General features: G+C 50.1%; 1 protein-coding gene across 10 annotated transcripts in view; it reads right to left on the reverse strand.

Annotated features, from left to right (window-relative positions):
- Window positions 1-23,478, reverse strand: part of FHAD1 (forkhead associated phosphopeptide binding domain 1) — a 122,992-nt gene that overhangs the window by 88,076 nt on the left and 11,438 nt on the right. For 9 of the 10 annotated variants that reach the window (XM_072751135.1, XM_072751134.1, XM_072751132.1 and 6 more), the window contains exon 3: window positions 12,810-13,016. In XM_072751135.1, coding sequence (XP_072607236.1) covers window positions 12,810-13,016 — 207 coding nt within the window. Of the gene's footprint in view, window positions 1-1,585; window positions 1,668-12,809; window positions 13,017-23,478 lie in introns of those variants that run through there. The other variant, XM_072751136.1, reaches the window with a different exon arrangement.

The following is a 23,478-nucleotide window of genomic DNA, read 5'->3' on the forward strand; positions in this document are numbered from 1 at the left end:
TCTTTGTGTTATCTTTCCAATATGCGCCTCTAGCCCTGTAAAGGGTGCAGGTTGAATGGGACACTCCAAAATGATCAAGGTTTAGGGTATCAAGGTATAGGGATCAAGGGTAGCATATAAGGCGCCCACAGGACACACAAAGTCCGCCGGGAAGCCCGGGAGCTGGGGGGAGAGTGGGGTAGACCTTGCCCTTGGAGAGCCTGCCGCGTGCTCTGCTGTCTGAACTGCTGACGCTTCGACTGCTATGAGCCACCAGGTCAAGAAGGCGCACACATGCCAGAGACCGTGCTGTGCCCTTAACACACGCGTTCTCATCCGATAGCCAGAATAATGCCGGAGATGGGGATACATGTATACCCCCCGGGGTTGTGGATCAAGAAACTGAAGCTCAGAGAGGTTGAGTGACTTGCCCAAGGCCCCAAAGCCAGGAAGCAGTGATGCTGCTTGACTCTGACACCTGTGCTCTCAGAGCTTCGAGGCTCCTTGAAGTCATGGTGGTGTACCCGCTTTCCGAACTCACAAAAGGGTCTTAAGTGATCGGGAATAGGAGATTTTCTGAGTCACAAAAAAGAAAATAAGAAAGAAATGAGGTGAACAACCACAAGTTGCATGGGCTGCTTGGAAACAGGATATTCTAGGAACACCGACAACTCTTCTAGGGAAGTGTTATCCTATGGTACGTGCCACATGCTGGACGCGGCTCGGAGGACCCCAGCCTCCATGCGGGCAGGGCCAGGGCATGTCCCCTGTACCAGCGGATAACACTGGGGCCAGCCACTACCGGCTCATGAGAGCCAGTTACTAAGCGCCCAGCAATTTCTCGAACCGGTGAATAAACACAGCCATTCATAAAAATTAAATTACATAAACATCCAATTAAATGATATTAGAAACAAAGGTTAACAGATAGTTAAATCTCACCCTTCCTAATTATCTTACTATATTTTATTATTATTCATGCTCTCGAGCTTCTTTAACTCTACGTGTGTGTGTGCTACCGCTCGTCTCCGCACCCCTGTATCCAGTGATGTCTCACTGGTCGCTTGACATTGGCCGTGGTGGGAATACTTACACCACAGAAACCAGGAAACACTGTCAATCAAAGCTTGACCTTTTTTTTTTTTTTCCTGCTCATCTACACTTAGGAAGGTTCTGGAGAAAATGTACGTATATAACAATGTAAATTATATGAAAGCATGTTGTGTCTAGAGCCATTACGAGTAGCACGTAAAACCGAGGAAGTAGTTGAAAACTGTTATCTGGTACAGCAAAGAGGTCATGGATAAACACGTGAAGTTCCAGCATACATCGTTCTCCTTTCACTTTTGTCTTTTTTTTTTTTAATTTTTATTTATTTATGATTGTCACACACAGAGAGAGAGAGAGAGAAGCAGAGACACAGGCAGAGGGAGAGGCAGGCTCCATGCACCGGGAGCCCGACGTGGGACTCGATCCCGGGTCTCCAGGACCGTGCCCTGGGCCAAAGGCAGGCGCCAAACCGCTGCGCCACCCAGGGATCCCTCACTTTTGTCTTGCTCATCAAGGCAAAGATATCCACCCACGTTCAGGTTGGGGACTCACTCACTCATCCATCAGTCGCGAAGGTACGTTGGCTACGGGTGTCAGCATTCGGGCAAAGTCAGTGAAAGCGTGCTGTGAGAGTCGGCGGGCTATAGGGAATGTACGACGTAGAGTAGTGTATTTTTTATTATTATTTGTAGAGAATGTGTTACACGTTCTTTCTATGCTTACTTAACTTTTTCTCAGAGAGCTGCTTGGTAAACATTTACCAGCGGGGTGCTGGCCACAGCCAGCAGTGCCTGGTACGCGCTGTGGGCGTTCGCTGGCTGAACTTTGTGGAAAAACTGGCAGATGGAGCACAAGTAAAAAGGCCTTTGGCGGATTCTGGGGGTTCGGGCTGGGAAAATGCATGACAAGCCTGGCACGTCTTATAATTGTGGAAAGTAAGGAGGTCCTCAAAAGCCACGGGTGGGGACACGTCAAAGGACACGGCAACCAACCCGAAAGAGCACCCAGTGGCCACGGCTGGAGTTATTTGAGCAACAAGACAGACGATGTAGTACCGGGTCATCAACCAAAGCACACACTGAATATACATGAGTTCACACTGATATAAATATGGGCTTCAGGGATCCCTGGGTGGCGCAGCGGTTTGGTGCCTGCCTTTGGCCCAGGGCGCGACCCTGGAGACCCGGGATCGAATCCCACGTCAGGCTCCCGGTACATGGAGCCTGCTTCTCCCTCTGCCTGTGTCTCTGCCTCTCTCTCTCTCTCTCTCTCTCTCTCTCTGACTATCATAAATAAATAAAAATTAAAAAAAATTAAAAAAAAATACGGGCTTCAGGAAATACATAAACAGGGAAGGACAATCTTCCTTACAGAAGAATTTCACATGTGTAGATAGGCCCCTTCCCGGAGGTGGAGCTAACTTCCCATTCTCCGCTCCTTCCTCTCCTGTCCTTTGGGGGTGGGTTACACTTATGACCGGCTCCCAAAGAATAAAGTACGGAAGGGGGAAAGTAGTAATTTTATAGTGAAGAAACCTGGCAAATCCCAGCTTAGCCAAGCGAAGAAGTTAACATCCCCCGGGGATGTCATGTGAACGATGAGTACCCCCTGATATGTGACAAGGACACTGCACCTTTGTGGCATGTTTTCTGAAAACCATAACCCCAGTCTACTCAGAGAAAAGGATCGGACAAATCGGATGTGAACACAACATAATACAACACAACCAGGAATCCTGAAGAATGACACCTGCTCAGGACCCACAAAACTATCAGGGTCATGAAAGCCAGACCGAGAGGCTGTCACAGACCAGAGGAGGTTAGGAAGACACAGTGACGAAAGCCAGTGCGGTGCCCCGTGTTGGGTCCAGGAGCCTGAAGTTCAGTTAATAATCTCATGATTTGGAAAACCGTATGATGGTAATGTAAAATGGGGACAGTGGAGGAAGGGGTATACAAGAACTCTCTGTGCTATCACTGCTTTTTTAAAAATAACCTTTATATAAATTTAGAGGTTATTAAAAAATGAAAGTGTTATTTACTTAAGGGGAGAAAAAAAAAAAGACTTCGGGTTACCAGGAAAAAAAATGGTACAAAATCCTTATGCAACTACTGATGCAGCATACTCACGGGAAAGTTCTCTGGGACGGCTTCCAGCCTCAGAAGTTTCCTAAGTAAAGTTGAGCCCCCACACACCTGTAATGACTGGAAGGGGTGGAGGTGGAAGGTGCCACCAACCACCGCGACGGGTTAGCCTAGGCAGCACAGGCATTAGCGCCGACAGCCAGCAGGAGGCACTATCTGGCCCCAGGGCCCACAGCCTTCTCTCCCTCTGCAGCTCCTGGGGTCGTTGCAATAATTCCAAGGGGGGTAATAATTTTAAGTCCCCCAGAAAAGGCTCAATCGTGTCCAAGATGTTCAATGTGAGAAATCAGGATTATACATTTGGAACAGGGACCTGACACGTTATATACAATTTTTGGAGCTTCAAGAGGTGGGTCTGTTTGAGCTGCTCAGAAGGGTCCTTCATTTGGATTTTTACCAGCCGGGTTAAGTTGGCGACGCGGCCCATCGGATTTCCCCACTGTCTGCAAGTCGTCTAGCCTACGGTCTTTCCTTTCGAGTTCTAACTAGCTTCCTGGTCAGTCCGTAAGACGGGAAAGAGAGTCTAAGGAGAAAACACCCAGATTTTTGCAAATAAGCCTTTTGTACCCCTAGATGAGGTCTCCTCCAGTTCATTCTTGCCAGATTGAGAGACTGAAGGGATGAAAAAATGAATGATCACCCATGAAGTTGAGAAAAGGGAAGCAGCAAAGTGGTTCCAGCTTGATCACAAAGGGTGTCACCTGCCGGAGGAAGCCAGAGGCAGCCGAGCTTGGTCCCTTGGTTCCCCGGGTGGGGTCATTTCCCCAGGATGTAAAGGCTTCACCAGCGCTCTTCCCTCTGCGTTCCCGCCCTGCCCTCTGATGTCATCTGGGTGGCCTGGAGATAGACATCTGACGACGACACAGACCTCCACAGTCCTTTTGTGTGAGTTTTTGCTGAGGACACCCTGCCTGGGGCCGTGGGTTGCCCACACTCTCCACTTCTCTGGCCTCAGAACATCTCCTTCGACAAGAAACACCTGACCTCAGGGTGCCTCACCACGTCAGCGGGTCCCACAGGAGCTTGACCAGCAAGAGTTTTGTTCTGAAGGGTTCCTTTGGTCCTTTGGTCACTGGTCCCTTGAGCCTGGGTACAGGCAAAGCCACACCTTCTCAAGAATGGAATCTACGCCGAGGTGCCATGAGGATGGAAATGCCACCCTTCCCCAGGATGGACCGTGAGCTTCTCATCACATGCATTCTCCAGGGCTACTCTGCTTCCTTGGGCATCGGTTTGGGATTTTCCAACGGAATAGTGGATTATTTCTCATTTTCTTCCCCAAATTCCTACTCTCAAATCCCATTAGTTCAGTTTAGGCAGTGGGGATGCCTCCTAATGTCATGGACATCTGGGGTTTCTCTGTTTGTTTGTTTTGCCTAGCCCTCATCCACTCTCCATCTTCTGTGGGTACCTTAGTCTCTGTGGAGGAGAGCCTTTCCCTTTCCACATAATTCTGGTGGGGCTGATCCCTTCTGCTCCAGGGGAGAGACCATGACCCGGGCCTGGCAATCAGAGCATTCCATGTCTTTGGCCTCAGTGATTGGTTCAAGGATAGGCACATGATCCAAGTCAAGCTAATTAAGAAATTTCTTCTTTTCTTGGAGCTACTAAGTTTAGAGGGTGCTGGGGCTGCTGGTGGCCACCTCAGTATACGGGGGGCAAAGGACTGCCTGAGATTGTGAAGCTAACAAAGATGAAAGAGAGATTCCTGACCATTGTTCAGGCACCTGGATCCAGCTGGGCCTGAAGCTAGCGCTTTTGGTCTTTTCAGTGACAAGAGCTCCCTGCCACCTCCCCCCACCCCCGCCGACCCCTGCCTTAGGCTAGTTTGAGTTGGGTGTCTGACACTTGCAAACAATAAAGTTTCCTGGAAAATACGCTTATTGAGACTTTAGCACAAGCATCAGTGCATAGTCAGAATGAAGGGTGTTATACAGGTTACCATATACTCAAATACAACCCACCAGAGTGTACACATGCACCACATTTATCTTTAAACTTGTAAAGGTAAAGCAGTGGCCCAGAGAAGAAGTGATCTAAGATCAAGGAACCAACCACAAGACACGCAGTGAAACGTCACACACAGAAACTTTGAACAAATACACAGTTTTCTAGCTACAGCAGACTTCAGACTACAAATCCCAAGTATCTTCTCAAAAGTCGTGCTGGGAAGAGCGTTCCCAAGTTTTAAAAGAAAACTTCCCCATTGAAGAAACAGTGAAATTTATAATATACAACTGCGGTGTGTATTGCACGTTAATGCCTCGCACTTGTATCAGCCAAATCTCAATGCGAGTCTATTACGACGTGTGCAAGTGCATATTACGTATATACATATTCAGAACCACATATTTCCAGCTTTTTGAAAAAAAGATGGGATGAAAAGACAGTTTGAATCTATTTTCTCAGCTTGCCTATTTTTAATGATTCCTCAGTTAACAAGGTAAAAGGAACTAAGCAGCACGTTCCTGGAGCCCAGCAGGGCTTGAGCTGGGCCAGCTCCTTCTCCCTGTCCTCACCTCCATTCTCGGCTTTTCTTTCAGGAACTAAAGTAAAATAGGAGAATCAGTGGAGCTGGGGGTTATAAACAGAGGCTGGTAAATGTTTTCTGTAGAGCCAGACAGTAGATATTGCTGGCTTTGCACGCCGCAGCCTCCACCCAGCTATCTCTGTCGCTGTAGCAGGACGGCAGATGTGGGTGACATCGACGTGACACAGGACGGCTGGTTTCCCATAAAACTTTATTCACAAAAACAGGTGACGGCCTGGATGCGGCCCATGGGCTGGAGTTTGCCAATCTCTGGTTAGGGGCGTGGGATTGAGCATCACATGCTCCCTCTTTGCCGCTGACCATCCGTGTGGCCCTGACGAGTGTGTTCCTTTTGTGCCTTGTCTGAAGAACCGGGTGGTAACGGCCACTTCCCAGCCTGTGGGACGTGAATGAGCAAGTGCACACCCCAGCTTAGAGTCCTTCCTCGGAGGGGCCACGCGCACCCAGCAGGAGCCGGCAGGCACTCCCAGCGGCAGGGCAGCAAGGAGGAAAAAGGAAGGGCGGGACTGGGTTTGCCCTGGAGCTGCAGCAACCTCGGGGGAGAAAGTTAGGGGAGGCGAATAGGGAAGCCAGTAAGTGCAACTGCATTTTCTTCTACGGTTGGTGGCCGTGAAAAATCTTCCCTATCAGCACGTGCGACCACAGGTTGGCCTGGGAGCTGCAGGACTTGCCTCGACGGCCCTGCAGTGAAGCCCCTGCCCGAGGCCTCGCAGCAGCAGCAGCAGCAGCAGCAGCAGCTCGGCGCCCCGGGCCACCGGCAGGAAGAACCCCTGGAGCCCGGGGGACTTGGGAGAGCGACCTGTCGGCCCTGGCGCTGGCTGTAACCCAAACATACGCCGGAGGAAGTCCCAGGAAAATCGCTGGGCACCGCTCACACGATGATGGGGTGGTCCCGAAGACTCAGGGCGCCCTGTGAGTAACATACCCGCCTGGCGGAAGCTGGAAACGAAGGCTTAGGGAGGTGCCATGAGTCGCAGCTGGAGTGCGGACTCGGGCCTGCGGACCCCCAAGCGCCTGCTCTCCTCCCCAGCTCTGCACACCCTCCCGGTACAGCGGGGACCCGCAAGGGCTGCAGGGCTGCGTCGCGTGGGATGTCGTGACGTGGCAGGAAGGACGGAGGAGGTACCCAGGTCATGTGGGAGAGGGTGGCTGGACGGGGGACAGGGCCGAGCAGCCGAAGGGAGGGGTGGTCACGTTTACCACCGTTGGGGGCCCCCCTGCCCCCCCCCCCCCCGCTGGCCCCCGTGGGCTAGGTCAGCCTGGAGCCCAGTCTTGGGTGGCCACTGTCGGGACCACGCATGGGGAAGAGGAAAACTGCTTCTGAGGGCTGCCAACCTGTGCATGAGACAGTTCTGCACATCCCTTGGGGTGCCGGGCTTACCTTTCTTCCTTCTGGGCATTTCCATCAGACCTGCCAAATTTCAGAACAGAGGAGGATGCGATTCACCTGTTTGGGTGAGGCGGGTCTCCTCGCCTTTCCGGCTGCCCTATCAGGATGCCAGCGCCGAGGCTTCCACACCTCCCTGCCTGGGGACCAGAAGGTGCTACACGGGCAGCCACAGACGAAAGCCGCGACATGGTGGGCACACCCGGGTGGGACTTCGATGGCCTGGTGCTGAGGCACAGGCTGTTACTCCGTCTCCGGCTGCTCCAGGGCCACCGCCAATGGCCTTGCACCCACATCTTACACAGCTGGGCTGGGGGTGGGGGTGGGCGCCGTCCACGTGCACCCTGGCGTGAATGGTGACCCTGCCCCTGTGCCGCACGGAGGCCCTAGGTCCCGCTTCGGTGAAGGAGCTTTGATTTACAAAGCATGTTCCCGGACATACCCGGGGGCAAGTGCCAACGCCTCCCGTCAACCAAGAGGGGCTTTTGGGGGGATATTTTGTCATCTTGGAGGTCATTCTGCAGGTAATCTTCGTGCACAGGACTCCACCTGCTGGCTGGGGACGTCTTGGGAGGTTTGCAGTCCCAAGGAGCACCCACCGAGGCGTCGTCCTGGCCACGAACACGCTCGTGTGCTTGATTCTGAAGCAGAGTGTTACCGTGAGCTGTCACGGGGGCCGGACGCGGGGCCACGCAGTTTGCATGCACTGTCCACCGAGTGCCACGGTGGCTCCGTGTTAGTGCCCCGACGTTGCAGGCCTGGGAGCCGAGGTGCCAGCGCGAGGTGACGCATGTGCAGCCTGCACGAGTGCAAGAGCGGGGCTGGACTGCGCTCCCGCGGCCTGACCGGGCCACACTGTCCACCCACCGCGACGTCTGCCAACACGTGTGGCTGCCTGAGCTCTTGCCACTCTCCACCCTCACCCCCAAGAAGACGCTGTCACGTGCCTTCCGATTGGTTGCGGTCGCCACCAAGCCTGGAATAAATGTTTTCGTTTGGGAACTCTTCAGCCAGGAAGAGAATAGCTTTGGTCATGCCCGAGCCTTCTGACACCTTGATGATCCTTCTGGAAAACACTACCTTGGTAGTGGTTGATGGGGGACACAGTGCCCCTCACCTGGGACCCCCAAAACCAGTCAGAAGCAAGGGCACGCAGCAATCAGGATGGCCACAAATGTCTTAGAAAAGCTGGACCTCAAAGTATTTAACGAGAGATGCCCTTCATCACCTCCTCTTCCTTCCTTCCTCCCGTCCAGCCTTCCTTCCCTCTTTCCCTCCGTCCCTCCTTCCTTCCAGGCCACAGGGCCGCCCTCACGCAGGCCCTGCAGAGGATGCCTCGGGGGATGCCTGCGTGAACGTCTCCCAATCTAGGAATGCCCCGAGCAGAGAGCACTTTTGGGAGGACGGAGGAGGAAGGGGGAGTCCTGCGGGGGGGAAGGTGGCTCCCTGGGGAGGCCCAGGCTGCTGCACGCGCCCTGGGCACAGGCCGGGGGATCATTTATGCAGCTGCTTGCAGTCACTTAGGAAATGAAGCAGGACGCACACGCTTGGAGAAATAAGAATTTTTAAAAATTCGTGTATATTCAAGCAACCGCAACAAGTGTGCTTTGCTGTGTTTGAAGACCAGTTGGTGATACTGCGCTCGCTAGTGTTAGGTCAGATGGCTTTGTCCCCTCTAGGTCCCCGCGGGTGGGGATCCAGATTACTTCGGCGCTGGCCAGCTGTGTGACGCTGCGGAGATGACTTAACCTCTCTGAGTTTTGGATTCCTTGTCTGGAAGACGGGGATCATGAGAGAACCCACCTCGCAGGCCGCTCTAAGTGTTAAATAAGAGAAAGCAGGCAAATTGCTGGGCACAGTGTCCTTCCTCTCGGCGGGTGACTCCTGCTACTCCTCCCGCCCCCCCCCGAAAGCGCCTTCTTCTCTAGTCAAGATTCGAGGTCTTCATCACCATCCCTTCCACTTAGCTGACATCAGAAGCACCTCTAAAAATGAAGTGCACCCCCCTCCTGTATTTGTACCCCCAGGTCCAAGACACCCTTGTTCACAACTGACAACGGGGGTGGGGGAGCCATCGATGGATAAAATGGCTCGACAAAGTGGGGTGTATACACACGACGGAATGTTACTCAGACGAAGGGGGGATTGTGACACGTGGGGGACGTTACGCGGCGTGAGTGAAGCGACACAGTCACGCAGGGAGGGACGCTCTAAGATTCCCCTTCCACGAGGTGCCCGGAGCGGCCAGATTCATGGGGACAGAACGAATGGCGTGGGGGGCGGAAGGAAGGGCGAGTCTGTCTGCGGGGCTCAGGGTTTCAGTCCGGGCAGACGAAGGGGGTTCTGGAGACGGCCCAGGAGCCGCGGGAGTGCGAGGCCAAGGAGCCGTATACTGAAAAACGGCGAAGATGGCCAAAGTTTTCAGCATTTGACCACAGTTTTTCAAATTAGAAATGGAAAACAAACCAAAGAGACACCTAAGGACCTCCCTAAGGTTTTTTGTTTGGTTTTGTTTTGTTTGGGGGGGAGGGGAGGGCGGTAACAGAAATGGATGGAAATAGTCTGAAAGCAGAGCGGGACGGACGTCTCACTCTGCAAATGTACAAAAATGGGCTGAACCGTCGGCTTCCTGTGAACGAAGTTCATTTATGTTTCGTAAGTGAACTGAGCTCTTAGCTCGCTGCTGAGAGCAGGCGAGCCGACGGTGCCACGCTCACGAGGGGCCGTGCGGGTCAGGATCGCGTCGGCGGCCTTGACTGTGCGTTGGTTCCCCGGCGGCCCACGGATGTCACAGCCCGTCAGACTGCATCCTTCAAACACGTGCAGCTCATTGTGTGCCAGTCACACCTTCATAAAGCTGCTTCCCACCCCCACCACCTCTTTTTTGTTTTTAAAGTAGGCTCTACGCCCAGCTTGGAGCCCAATGTGAGGCTTGAACGCGGGACCCGGAGAACGAGCCCTGAGCTGAGATCAAGAGTCAGACGCTTAGCAGGCTAAGCCACCCAGGCGCCCTCCATAAAGCTGTTTTTTTTTTTTTTTTTTAAAAGCACAGTTTTCCATATACAAATGAACTCGTATTTTCTTAAACAATGCCCCCTTTTGATGGATATTTAGGTTTCAATTTTCGTGTCCCTATAAATACCATTTCCATAAATATCTTCTTATGAAAAAAACGCAGACATTGTCCCCCTTCCCCCTGCTGGCAAGCCACAAAAGGAGAAGTTCCCAGGGTGGGGGCCTGGGAACCTGTAATTTTGTTGAACATCCCAGAAACATTCTTATAATCAGACTTGTTTGAGAAACATTGGCTCAAACTTCACCAACTTGGATTTACAGGTTTGGAGTTTGAAACTCCATTTTCTTTGGTTCCTGGTGGAAAAAAAATCTGTAAATGCTCTGTACAAGAGATTCTAAATTTAGGGTTCCCTTCTGTTGGGGGTGCATCAGAATCCCCAATGCAGACCCCACTCCCAGAGAGGCTGTGTAGCATCACCAGATTTAACGTAAATAGAGAGATTAAAAAATATAAATGGGACATAGGGTAACCAATTAACTCTGAATTTCAGCCAAATAATGTTTTTTTAGCATAAGTCATTCCTTGCAATATTTGGGATAAGCTTATACTAAAAAATTATTTGGTGCCTATCTGAAATTCAGATTAACTGGGTGTCCTGTGTTTTATCTGGCAATCGTAAGCCATGAGTCCTCGGGCCTGTGTGAGGCCCAGGGATCTGCACTGTTGGTCTGCTCCCCACAGGGTTATGATGTATGTGGTGGGGGGAGCGGGCTTTAGAACCTGTGCTGAGGACTCTGGGTCAGGTCAACACCTTTGGGTCAGGAGCTGCCCCAGGACCCTGGTGCGTCCCATGAACAAACACATCTTCTGAGGAGGATAAGGCAGCTGAGCAGAAAACTCCGCCCACTTCTTTGAAGTCAAACATGATGGATGTGGCATCCTGGCCCACGCAGCTGGAGGGACGTCACTGATCTTCTCAGGGTGCACATTTAGGGCTGCCCATGGGCTCGAAACCCCAGGAGTCTGTCTAGATCCTCTAAATTTTATTTATGCTCAGCCTGTCCCAGAAAGGAATTTAAGCCTTGGAGGCCTCAGTCCACGTATCGTTCTTGGGGGCACGAGTCAGATAAATGCGCCAACTCACTGGGACCCACATGGTGGATACCAACATGTGCTCACCGTGAGTGGGCACCGGGCTAGTCTTCAATTAGAGTTGACTTTTTCAGAACCTCAAGGTGAGCCTGCAAGGCCTCTGCTGTCATTGGGCCCACTTTGTAGAGGAGGTTCTGGGGGCCCAGGAGTTTGCTCAGGTTTGGGGGGGTCCAGGGTCTTGCTCAGGTTCTGGGGGGTCTGGGAGCTTGCTCAGGTTCTGGGGTGCCCAGGGCTTGCTCAGGTTCTGGGGGTCCAGGGTCTTGCTCAGGTTCTGGGGGTCCAGGGTCTTGCTCAGGTTCTGGGGGGTCCAGGGTCTTGCTCAGGTTCTGGGGGCCCGGGGTCTTGCTCAGGTTCTGGGGGGTCTGGGGGCTTGCTCAGGTTCTGGGGCACCCGGGGGCTTGCTCAGGTTCTGGAGGGTCCGGGGGCTTGCTCAGGTTCTGGGGGGGGGTGCCTGGGGGGTTTGCTCAGGTTCTGGGGGGTCCAGGGGCTTCCTCAGGTTCTGGGGTGGCCTGGGGGCTTGCTCAGGTTCTGAGGGTCCTGGGGGTTTGCTCAGGTTCTGGGGACTCCAGGGTGTGCTCACATTCTGGGGGTCCAGGGTGTGCTCACGTTCTGGGGCTCCAGGGGGTGCTCAGGTTCTGGGGCACTGGGGGCTTGCTCAGGTTCTGGGGGGTCCAGGGGGTGCTCAGGTTCTAGGGGGCTGGGGGCTTGCTCAGGTTCTGGGGGTCCAGGGGATACTCAGGTTCTGGGGTGCTGGGGGGCTTGCTCAGGTTCTTGGGGTCCAGGGGCTTACTCAGGGGCACACACAGGCACTCAAGTGGTAGAGCTAGGATTCTGACCAAAGCCTGTGTGGCTAACGGCCCCCCGCCCCGGCCCCCATCCTGCCTCTCTGGGGAACAGTATGCTCCTTCGTCACTGAGCTTTAATGGGGAAGCTTTGTATTACATTTTGCTCTAACTGGGGCCATATTTCAGGTCAGGATCCGAGGACATTTCTGATCGGGGCATAACAACAGCTGCCACGTGCTGAGTGTCTGCTCGGGGCGGACACTGACTTTCACGCTTTGCAGGTGGATAGTCTCTCCATGTCACACCGCCCTGGGGAGCCTGGCACCCAAAACATAAAGAGCCCTGGCTGAGGTCACACAGCAAGGGAGCTGCAGAGTGCTCATCGGCCTAAGATGAAGCATCCGTCTCTGAGTTTTCAAAAGCACACACCTGCTCTCCTCCTCCCCGAACCTCGCTGGCAGTTTTAGGAGAATGTTGTGGTTCTGGTCGGCCTCTGCGCAACTCTTACATGTCGTTCCAGGAAATTCCCAGAAGGGGGCGCAAGGACCCCACCCCCACCCCCCACACCGTCCTACCAGGATCCACTTTTGGTGTGAACCTTGCAAGGTCCGGTGAGTCCATGTCACTTGTGTGCGGAGCCTGAAATCCGAGTGGCACGCCGTGGACAAGCACCACCCTTCGGGTGCACGGAAGGCGACACGACACGGCACCTCTGGCCCCCTACCCTGCAAGGGCCTGGACTCACCGAGGGTGGGTTTTCGATGACCAGTTCGTAGGTCAGCCCTGTAGACCCAAATCTCAGGATGTCTCCGGGTAGCAGCTTCACGGCCACATTCTGAATGTGGCACTCGTTGACGAAGGTGCCGTTTCGGGAATTGAAGTCCTGGAGAACAAAGCTGTCCTCGGCCTCATTGTATTCGATAAGTGCATGATGGTTGTCGATGTCAGGAGACTGAAATACAGAAGGAAGACAGCTGTAACCAGGGCCCCTAACGTCTACTAGTGAGCACTGGGTACCAGAAGGTGCTAAGTGCCTCGCCTGGCCAGCTGGTCACCACAGCCCTCATTTAAAAATGATGATGCTTGGGGACACCTGGGTGGCTCAGTGGTTGGGTGCCTGCTTTGGCCCAGGGCATGATCCTGGAGTCCCCGGATTGAGTCCCACACTGGGCTCCTGCATGGAGCCTGCTTCTCCCTCTGCCTCTTTCTCTGTGTGTCTCTCATGAATAAATAAATAAAATCTTAAAAAAAAAAATAAAAATGATGATGCTCGGACTCTGGGCTGGGTGTGGAGCCTGCTTAAGACTCTCTCTCTCTCCTTTTGCCCCTCCCCTCCACCCTTCTCTCTCTCTAAGAAAAAAGATGACGCTCAGGGTCAGAGAAATTAAGTGACCTGGCTAAGGCTACATGGCGTAGTGGGGCTGGGGTATGTGCTCTCTGACTCCAGCCCCAGAGCAGGTGCCCAGGTTGTTGGGAGAGGGACCAGGTAGCGCAGAGGCAAAGGAACTCGGGGGAGTCTGGAGGAGCACATGTCTGGCTCCTTTAGGGGAGTCAGCCACTTTTTATTTTTCTGACCCATGGAGCTATGCTTTTGGTGGTCCAGATGGCAGGACAGAAAGCAAGAATGTCCCCAAACACAAACCAGGAAGGCCAGTTGGCAAGTGACAACTATCCACTTTCCTGCAAGGAAAATGCTGCGTCCGTGGAATAAGTACATATAGTTAAGGGAGGGGAGGGTTTCTAATGATCGCCATTCATTAATTTTTTGTTTGATTCATTTTAAAAATAAAAAATAAAAACATAAAAATAACATTTAAAAAAAGCTACAGAGAATGAGAACTGGGGAAAAACACCAAAAAAAAAAAAAAAAAAACCCATTAAAATCACTCCGGCCCCCACCACCCTAGGGGCGAGCACTGATAACACTGTGGTTCCCTTCTTTCTGGTTTTCTGTCTATGCTTAAAATCTTTATAAAAAGTTCAAACAAAATTGAGATCACACCACATAACACAGTTCTATGACTACCTTTACAAAACCTTGATGTACAATGAAGATAACCCCATAGAGATTGGTTATTTCTCAGAATTTAGCTAATTGGAGATGACTTGCTTTTTAATAGGAGGCCAGGTGTGACTACATTTCCATAAAGAAAGGGACCCGGACAGTGTGTCTGTGAGTTGCCAGTGGGGGTGGGGTAGGGTGGCAGAGTCATTCCGTGATTTCACTTTGGTCAGAGAGTGAGCAAAGTTCAGCATCCAGGAGGAAATACCACGTTGCTCGGCTGCGGGGCTCCGGACTATGGCAGCAGGGCACATGTGAAGTCTTTCTTTCCAGGACGCTGTTATTAGACATCCACTCCAGCCCGAGACTTTGCAGTTAGTTTTTAAATTTGTCTTCTCAGTCTACCTCATCTGACGTTTGTGCAAACATAGTTGCACTTAGAAAAGTGTAAAGTCCCATAATACAATGATAACCAATAGTTTGTATCAATAATATAATAACAGCTTATATTATATAGCTTATATTATACTGTACATTATATGCCAGGAAATTTGCTAAATGTTCTACTGAATTATCCCATTTCATCTACCCAATAACCCAAAGGGCTAGTTCTCCATTCTATAGATAAGAAAACTGAGGCACAGAATGATTAAATTTGCCCAAAGTCACCTAGCTTGACTCGCCTTCACTAACCTGGCATGTACTCAGATTTGCTTGATTCAAATGTCTGTATTCTTACCCACCTTGAAAATTTTTATCATACATGTGGGCACTCAAAATATGGAAAGACAAAACGCAAGCAGGAGGAACTATATTAATTTCAGATGGAACAGACTTGAGAGCTAGGAGTGTTACCAGGGATAAAGGGAGGCATTATGTGATGATAAAGGGGCCACTTCGCTAAGAAGACATAACAGTCCTTAATTGTATGTGCTTCAAGATAGAGCATCAGAATAAGTGAGGCAGAAAGCGATAGAAGTTTGAGTAGAAACAGACAAATCCATTATGATAGTTAGAGACTCCAACATCCTTGTGTAATGGACCAATCCCGCAGGCAGAAAATTAGTTGGGTAAAGCTGAACTGAACAATACCATCAAGCAACTGGATCTAATTGATGCATATAGATCGCTTCACCAAATAACAACAAAATGCACGTTGTTCAAGCTCACATGGAACATTCACCACGACAGACCACATTTTGAACCACAAAGCATAACAGATTTAAAAGAACAGAAATCTTACAAAGCATGTCCTCAGCCTACAATGGGATCAAACTAGAAATCAATAGTAAAAAGATAGCTGAAAATTGCAAAGTATTTGGAGATTAAATAACATACTTCTAAACAGCATGTCGCCTAAGGAAGAAGTCACAAGAAAAAGAAAAAAATTATCTAAATGAAAGTAAATGCAAATGAAAGTACAACTTGTCAGAGTCTGTGGGATGAGGAAAGCAGTGCTGAGAAGGAAATTTATACCATAGAATGTATATGTTAGGAAAGAAGAAAGACTTAACATCAATAACCTAAGCTTCCACCTTAGGAAAATAGAGAATGAAGAGCAATATAAGCCTAACACAAATAGATGGAAAAAAAAAACAATAAAAATTAGAACACAAATGAGTGAAATAAAAAGACAAGAAAATAATAGAGAAAAATCACTGAAATCAAAAGTTGATTCTTTGAAAAGATCAATAAAATTGGCAAGCCTCTAGTAGGCTAACCAGGAAAAAAAGACAGGATACAAATTACTAACATTAGAAATGAAAGAGAGACCATTGCTACTGATACTATAAACATTAAAAGGATAATAAAGGAACATTATAAATAATTCTATGTCCACAAGTGTGATAACTTAGATGAAAGTGACCAACTCCTTGAAAGACACAAGGTACCAAAACTCATTCAAGGAGAAATAAATGATCTGAATAGGCCCATATATAATAAAGAATGTGAATCAATATAATAATCTTCTAAATAATAATCTTCTAAAACAGAAGCACTAGGCCCAGATGGGTTCATTGGTGAATTCCAACAAATGCTTAAGGAAAAAATGATACCAGCTTTCTACAACCTCTTCCAGGAAATAGAAGAAGGATCACTTCCTAACTCATTCTGTGATGACAACATTAATACCAAAACCAGATAAAGACATTAGAAGAAGGGAGAAGAACTTCAGGCCAACATCTCTCATAGATATAGATACAAAATCCTCGACAGAATATTAGCAAATCGAATCCAACAAATGTATGCAATGAATTGTGCACCACAAGCAAGCATGCAGGTATGCACAGCTGGGTCAACACTTGAAAATCAATTAATGTAACCTATCACCTCAACATGCTAGAGAAGAAATGTCACATGATCCTATCACTAGATGAAGAAAGAGCATTTGAGAAAATCCAAAATGCATACATCATTAGAAAAAGAACACAAAACTTCTGGCAAAGTAGAAATAGAGGGGAACTTCTTCAACCTGATAAAGAACATTTACAAAAACCCTAAAGCTAACATCACATTTGATGGTGAGGAACTAGAAACTTTCCCATTAAGATCAGAAACAGGGGGGCAGCCCAGGTGACTCAGCGGTTTAGCACCTGCCTTTGGCCCAGGGTGTGACCCTGGAGACCCAGGATGGAGTCCCACATGGGGCTCCCTGCGTGGAGCCTGCTTCTCCCTCTGCCTGTGTCTCTGCTTCTCTCTCTCTCTCTCTCTCTGTCTCTCATGAATACATAAATAAAATATTTAAAAAAAGAAATTAAAAATACAAGAGCATTTCCATTAGCACCAAAAAAAGAAAGAAAGAAAGAAAGAAAAGAAAAGAAAAGAAAAGAAAAGAAAAGTAAAGTAAAGAAAAGAAAAGACAAGACAAGACAGACAAGACAAGAAGACAGACTTAGGTATAAATCTAACAAAATATATAAAGGTCTAGATGAAGAAAACTATAAAATCTTGATGAAAGAAATCAAAGATCTAAATAAATGACAAGATAGCCCATGTTTATCTGTAGTTCCTTAATGATACATGATGTTTAGCATCTTCTCATAGGCTTATTTGCCATGTGTATATCTTCTCTGGTGAGGTGTCAAGTCCTATCTTTTGCCTATTTTCAAAGGCAAGGTTGTCTGGTTTTTTTATTGTTGGGTTTTAAGACTCATTTATTTTGGATACATGTTTATTGTATTATTATTTATAATTAACTCAAACTGGAAGCAACCAAGATGTCCTTTAAAAGGTAAATGGATAGGCAAATTGTGGCATATTCGTACAATAAAATAATAGTCTGATAAAAGAAATGAGCTATCAAGCCACAAAAAGACACGGAGGAACCATGTAAATGCACATTGCTTAGTGAGAGACGCCAGTCTGGAAAGGCTACCTGGTGTATGATTTCAACTGTATAAAATTCTGTAAAAGGTAAAACTATAAGAAGAGTAAAAAGATCAGTGGTTTTCAGGGTCTCCGGTGGACGTGGGACAGGATGAATAGATGCAGTACAGGGATTCTGAGGCAGTGGAACTGTTCTGGATGACCCTGTAATGGTGCTTACTATACATTTGCCAAAACCCAATGAATGCACGGAGTGAGCCCTAATGTAATCTACGGACTCTGGTTAATAATAATAATATATCAACACTGGCTCATCAGTGGTAACAAACGTCCCATGTTAAATAAAGCAAGACGTGAATAATAGGGGAAGCTCCGTGTGTGTATGGGGCGGGTGGATAGATGGGAACTCTAAGTACTATCTGCTCAATTTCCTATAAACCTCCATCCGTTCTAAAAAGGAAAGCATTTGTTTCAACGTTACAGCACATTAGTTCTTTGGCAAATGCCACGCACATCGTGGTCATCATTATTCCCATTGATCTCTGTCTTCCATGAGCCCTTGATAATCCATCAAAGAGAGAAATTCTGTGCGTTACATTTTGTTTTTCTTTTCCCAGGCTTCATTACTTTCAGTTCCTCAGTAGCTGTCAGGCCATTATTAAGTAACCCAAACAAATAGGAAGTTTTGAATGACTCTATAACATGGGGTGAGGCCCTGCCATATGTTAGGCCAAGAGAGTGCTTCCCGGCACTGCCCTATAACACGAGACCCTCTGCTTCCTTGGAAAATTGCCAAAAGCTACTGTTGGGACAGAAGCCCTGCTGCTAAGATGGGCTGAACGTGTGAGCTCTGTCCTGCTGAGCTATCCCACTATTCGCTAGCGGGAATGTCAAAAGGTGCAGCTCAACGTGAAAGATAGTATGGCGGTTTCTAAAAAAAAAAAAATTAAGAATAAAATTATCATATGATCCAGCAAGCCCACCCCTGGGTATACATCCAAAGGAACCGAAGGTACGGGCTTGAAGAGACAGTTGTACATCCATGTTCACAGCATTACTTGCAGTAGCTCTAAGGGTGGAAACAACCCAGTGTCCACTGACAGATGAGTGGGTCAGCAAAATACGCCAAGTACATACGATTCAGCCTTAAAAAGGAAGAAAATTCTGATGCACGCGACATGGGACGAACCTTGAAGACATTACGCTGAGTGACATAAGCCGGTCACCAATAGGCAACTACTGCCTGATTCTACGACTATGACGTACCGAGAGCTGTCAAGCTCCCAGAAGCAGAAAGTACGACGGCGGCTGCCAGGGACTGGGGGGAGGGGAAATTGGGAATAGTTTGATGGTTTAATGGGTACAGAGTTTCAGTTTTGCAAGATGAAAAGGTTCTGGTTGGTCACACAACGTGAACACATTTAACACCACTAATCTGTACACTTAAAAATGATCCAGATGGTAAATGTTATGTGTATTTTACCACAATATTAAAAATGGCTAAGATGGGGGTTCAGTTGGTTGGTGGTTCAGTTGGGTGAGTGTCCAACTCTTGGTTTTGGCTCAGGTCTTGATCCCAGGGTCATGGCATCAAGCCCTGCGTTAGGCTCTGCACTCAGCACAGAGTCTGCTTGTCCCTCTCCTTCCCCCTACTAGCATATGCTCTCTCTCATTTGCTCACATAAATAAATAAATAAAAATATTTTTAAAAAATGACTAAGATAAAGTGCCTCAGCCAACATTGAGATGCTGGCACATGGCACCGTCAGGACCAATATTTGCACCCTTGACTTGCCCTTATGCTTTTCAGACTAGACAGTGATTTAATAGTGAGAGAGGAGTGGAGTGGAACTGAATATGGAACACGCATCTTATTTTATTATTTATTTATTTACCTATTTATTAAAGAGAGAGAGCATGTGTGTATGCATGTGTGCTGGGGGGTGGTGAGGGGTAGAGGGAGAGGGAGAGAATCTCAAGCAGACTCCATCCATGCCTAGCACGGAGCCTGACCGGGGGCTTGATCTCAGGATCCTGAGATCATGACCTGAATTGACTTCAAGAGTAAGATGCTCAACCGAATGAGACGCCCAGGTGCCCCCGGCCCATGCATTTTCAAAATACCTTTTAAAAGTATTTAGGGGATCCATCAAACACTGAGACTTTGACAAATTTGGTAACAACCAAACATCTGCTCTGGTGACCACTGGGTTTGAGGAAGCCTCCCTGCCGCCACCAAGATTCCTGATATATCTGGAAACCCTTCTTCAGAGCCAGTTCCCAACCCTGCATCATCTGGAACCCAGAAGCCCAGTCTCCGGGCATGACCTTCCTCATCCTCCCTCCCTTCCTCTTTGATTCCTCGTGGCCTCTGTTCCTCCTCCACTCTCTGCGGGCAACCCCCTCTGCCTGCCCTCGCCCAGCTCCCTGCGCAAGCTCCTCAGCTCTTCCAAGTGCATCTCTGTCCCCGTCTCCCCATCACCCTCACACTCTGGCCTCAAGTCGGCCCAGTCTGGCCACGTGCTGCTCCCTTTGGGCCCCCCAGCCAGCAGCCCCTGGTCTTTGGCCTTTCATTCTCCCTCATCAACAGCCTTTGGGGTCCTTGCCTCCCGTCCCCTGCCAGATGTCCTCCGCTTGCCCCCTACCCCCCTTGCCCTCTGCCCCAGCAGGCCAGCCCATGAGGCTGATCAACGGGCTGTTGGGCTCCTTGCCTCCGGTTTCTGGTTGGGGTTGGCCAATAGGGGATCAGACATCTGAGCAGGGAGGAGAGAGGTTGGGGTGTTTATTCCCCTGCTCCTTCCCTGTGGGGTCACCATGGCCTGGGTGCAACCCTCCACCAAAAGCCACAGCTCCTGTCGGGGGTTCCAGGAGACGTAACCCCCTCACCCCTCAGGTCTAGGGGGTGAGGACAGCCCCTCACACTTAGCGGCTCTGGGCACCATACGATCCTGAGGGGTTTAAGCCTGGCCACCCCCTGTAGCAGTCGCTTTACAAGACCTGCCTCTGTCACTCCACACACACTCTGACGGGCCCTCTGCTCCCTGCCAGGACCTGGGGTTCCAGCAGGCAGGAGCTCTCAGACATAGCTCTCAAGGTCCCTTCTCTTGGCTGCCAAGGGGCTCAGGGTGGTCTTGTCATTACCCCACTTGGTCCGGCCTCGGCTCCCAGAGGGTCTCCTCTCTGTGTCTTCAGTCTCACGGTGACCCCCAGTATCATGTCCCCACCCGTGAACGTGCTCACCATCACCCCATCCTCAGAATGCCTCCCCTCCCTTTCCTCTGTTGTCCAACTGCCTGGAGAGTGTTCCTTCCCACCTGAGTCCTCAGCCCAGGGCCACTGTCACCATGGCTCCCCAGCCTCTCTGTGGCAGCTGGCACTGATGTCGGGGGAGGCACATGGCCTCGTGGTTGAGGGGCCGAGAGGCAGGACGGTACGGTGCTTATTAGACTGGCCGTGGAGGTGGGGGGCCTGGGTTCAAATCCAGCTCTCCTACTTCCAAGCTGGGTGAACATGGGCATGTGAGCAAGTCTCTTAGAGCCTCAGTTTCCTCTTCTGTGAATACAGACCACAGCCTATTAGTTATTGTGACATATAAATGGGATAAGACATATAAAATCACTTAGAACTTAGGCACGTGTCGAAAATGCTGAAATGCTCAGGATTATGAGAAAGGGGGTGGGCTCTGGGGTTAGAAAGCCTGGAGGCCGAGCCCCACCTCCACCACTTCTCTGCTGTGTAGCCTGGGGCAAGTCTCTTGCTTCTCTGTGGTTGTTTCCCGTGAAAAAATGGGTTTCATAGGCCGTGCTTCGCAGGGTTGCCAGAAGGTACCATTTGAAGGAATTTTCATTCATTCCATCATTCTTTCATTCATTCATTCATTTGAGAGAGAGAGAGCATAAGCAGGGGGACCTGCAGAGGGAGAGGGAGAAGCAGGTTGTCTACTGAGCAGGGACCCCGATACAGGACTTGATCCCAGGACCCTGAGATCATGACCCGAGCCCAAGGCAGAGGCTTAATTGACTGAGCCACCCGGGTCCCCCTGTTTGGAGGAATTTTCAAAGTAGCAGGTTAACATTTTAAAAATTAAATGATGTGTGTGTGTGTGTGTGTGTGTGTGTGTGTGTGTGTGTGTGTGAGAGAGATCTATTTCTTTCCACCTTTTAGTTCGTGGTGATCCTGTCCCCCAGCCCCTGCCCCTTATTGCAAGAAAGATGTAGCACAGACATCATGAAAACTGGGGTTTTCTTTCTTTCTTTTTTTTTTTTTTTGAAAACTGGGGTTTTCAAAAGAATAAGGATATGAAGAAACAGCTGGGCTCTGGTAAGAAGGCGAGTCTGGGGGGAGAGGGGAAGGGGAAGCGTCTCTGCGTCCCTCTGCCAGCGACACTCAGCTACCTTGGTCTCCCCGGGAAAGCCCTGGGGGAAGAGCAAGGCCTCGAGAAGAGGTTGGTTCCTAAAACCAGACAGCCTGAGCAGAGTTCCCAGCCCCTAACCCACCCTTGTGACCTCAACTTCCTCGGCGGTGAAATGGGGGAAATGACAGCGCCAGCCTCGTCTGGCTGTTGATCGTAAGGATTAAATGAGTGAAGATTGGCGGAAATGCCTAGAACAGTGCCTGACACCAAGCTGACCCTCAGTATGTTCCGTGTGTGCTGTTGATCGACTCCCCAGCCTGGTCACAGCTCTCGGGCTCCCTACGTCTTCCCTCGCCTGCCCCCACGTTCCACGGCCCCCGAGGATGCCAGGGCCAGCTCCCTTTCCTTCTGGCTCGGCCACAGGCAGGGCCACTGCACCAGCCCCGATTCTCCCTTATTTCCACCCCCCAGTTCATCTCTAGGCCTCCCACTGCCCACCTGGCCCTGGATGCGGATGCACTCACCTCATTCTGCACCCTCCTCCCCCGGTCCCATATGACCTTCCCCACTCTCCCGTCACATCTCTCCACAGCTCCTGACGTTGTTGCCCTTATGGGATCCTCCAAAAAGCTCTCAAAGGAGCCCCATAAGGCCACACCCTCTCCATGGCAACAGAGCAGGCAAGAGGCAGGATTAACTACAGTGGGTAGCATGGTCCCCAAAAGAGATCTATGCCCTAAACCTGGATCCTGTGAGTGTGCTCCGTTACATGGTGTAAGGGCCGGAGCAGATGTAAAGGTTACTAATCCGAGACCTTAAAAGAGGGAGATTATCCTGGACTGTCCAGGTGGGACTAATCTATTGCCATGAGCCCATAAAGCGGAGAACCTTCTCTGGCTAGAGTTGGACAGATGAGCCAGGACAGGGGGTCAGAGAGGTCTGAAATGTGAAAAGGCCTTGACCCAATGCTGCTGGCTTTGAAGATACAAGGGGCCACCAGGCTTGAATGTGGGCGGCCTCCATGGGCTGAGGGCCACTGCTGCTGACAGCCAGCCCGGCAAGGGGACCCCTGTCCATAACCACGCGGACTAAGTTCCACCAAGCGCCTGAACTGACCCAGAAGTGGCTTCTCCTTGGAGACTCTGTGTAGGAGCCCAGGCACCTTGACTTTGGCCTCGTGTGACCTGAAGCAGGGAAAGCAGCTGAGTCCGCCCTGACTCCAGAACCGTGACATAACCCCCTCGTGTTGTTGTAAGTAGAACACAGACCCAGGAGCGACGTTGACTGCGGGACTGACGGCACCAGGCTCTGATCTGAGCACTTCACGGCAATTAGGCCTCATGGCATGGTCCCTGCAACCATCCCCGCGACACATATTACAAAGACCACACTGGAGATCTGCTGCCTGGGACCCTACAGCCCATGAGGGCGGAGCCAGGCTCTGAACCAGCCACCTGGTGCCAAGGTTATGCACTTGACTGCCCTGTTCTGGGGCTGCTGCACCCGCCCTTCTCCCACCCAAATAACAAAGACCCTCAATTCCTCCCCAGCTTTTTGCAGGGGGAGGAAGGAAGGTTCCTCTTTGGATGCTTAGCCTGGCTTCAGTTTATTTTATTTTATTTTTTATTTTTTAAGATTTATTTATTTATTCATGATAGACATAGAGAGAGAGAGAGAGAGAGGCAGAGACACAGGAGGAGGGAGAAGCAGGCTCCATGCCAGGAGCCCGAT

Source organism: Vulpes vulpes, chromosome 2 (genome assembly GCF_048418805.1).
Source record: "Vulpes vulpes isolate BD-2025 chromosome 2, VulVul3, whole genome shotgun sequence".
NCBI classification, from domain to species: domain Eukaryota; kingdom Metazoa; phylum Chordata; class Mammalia; order Carnivora; family Canidae; genus Vulpes; species Vulpes vulpes.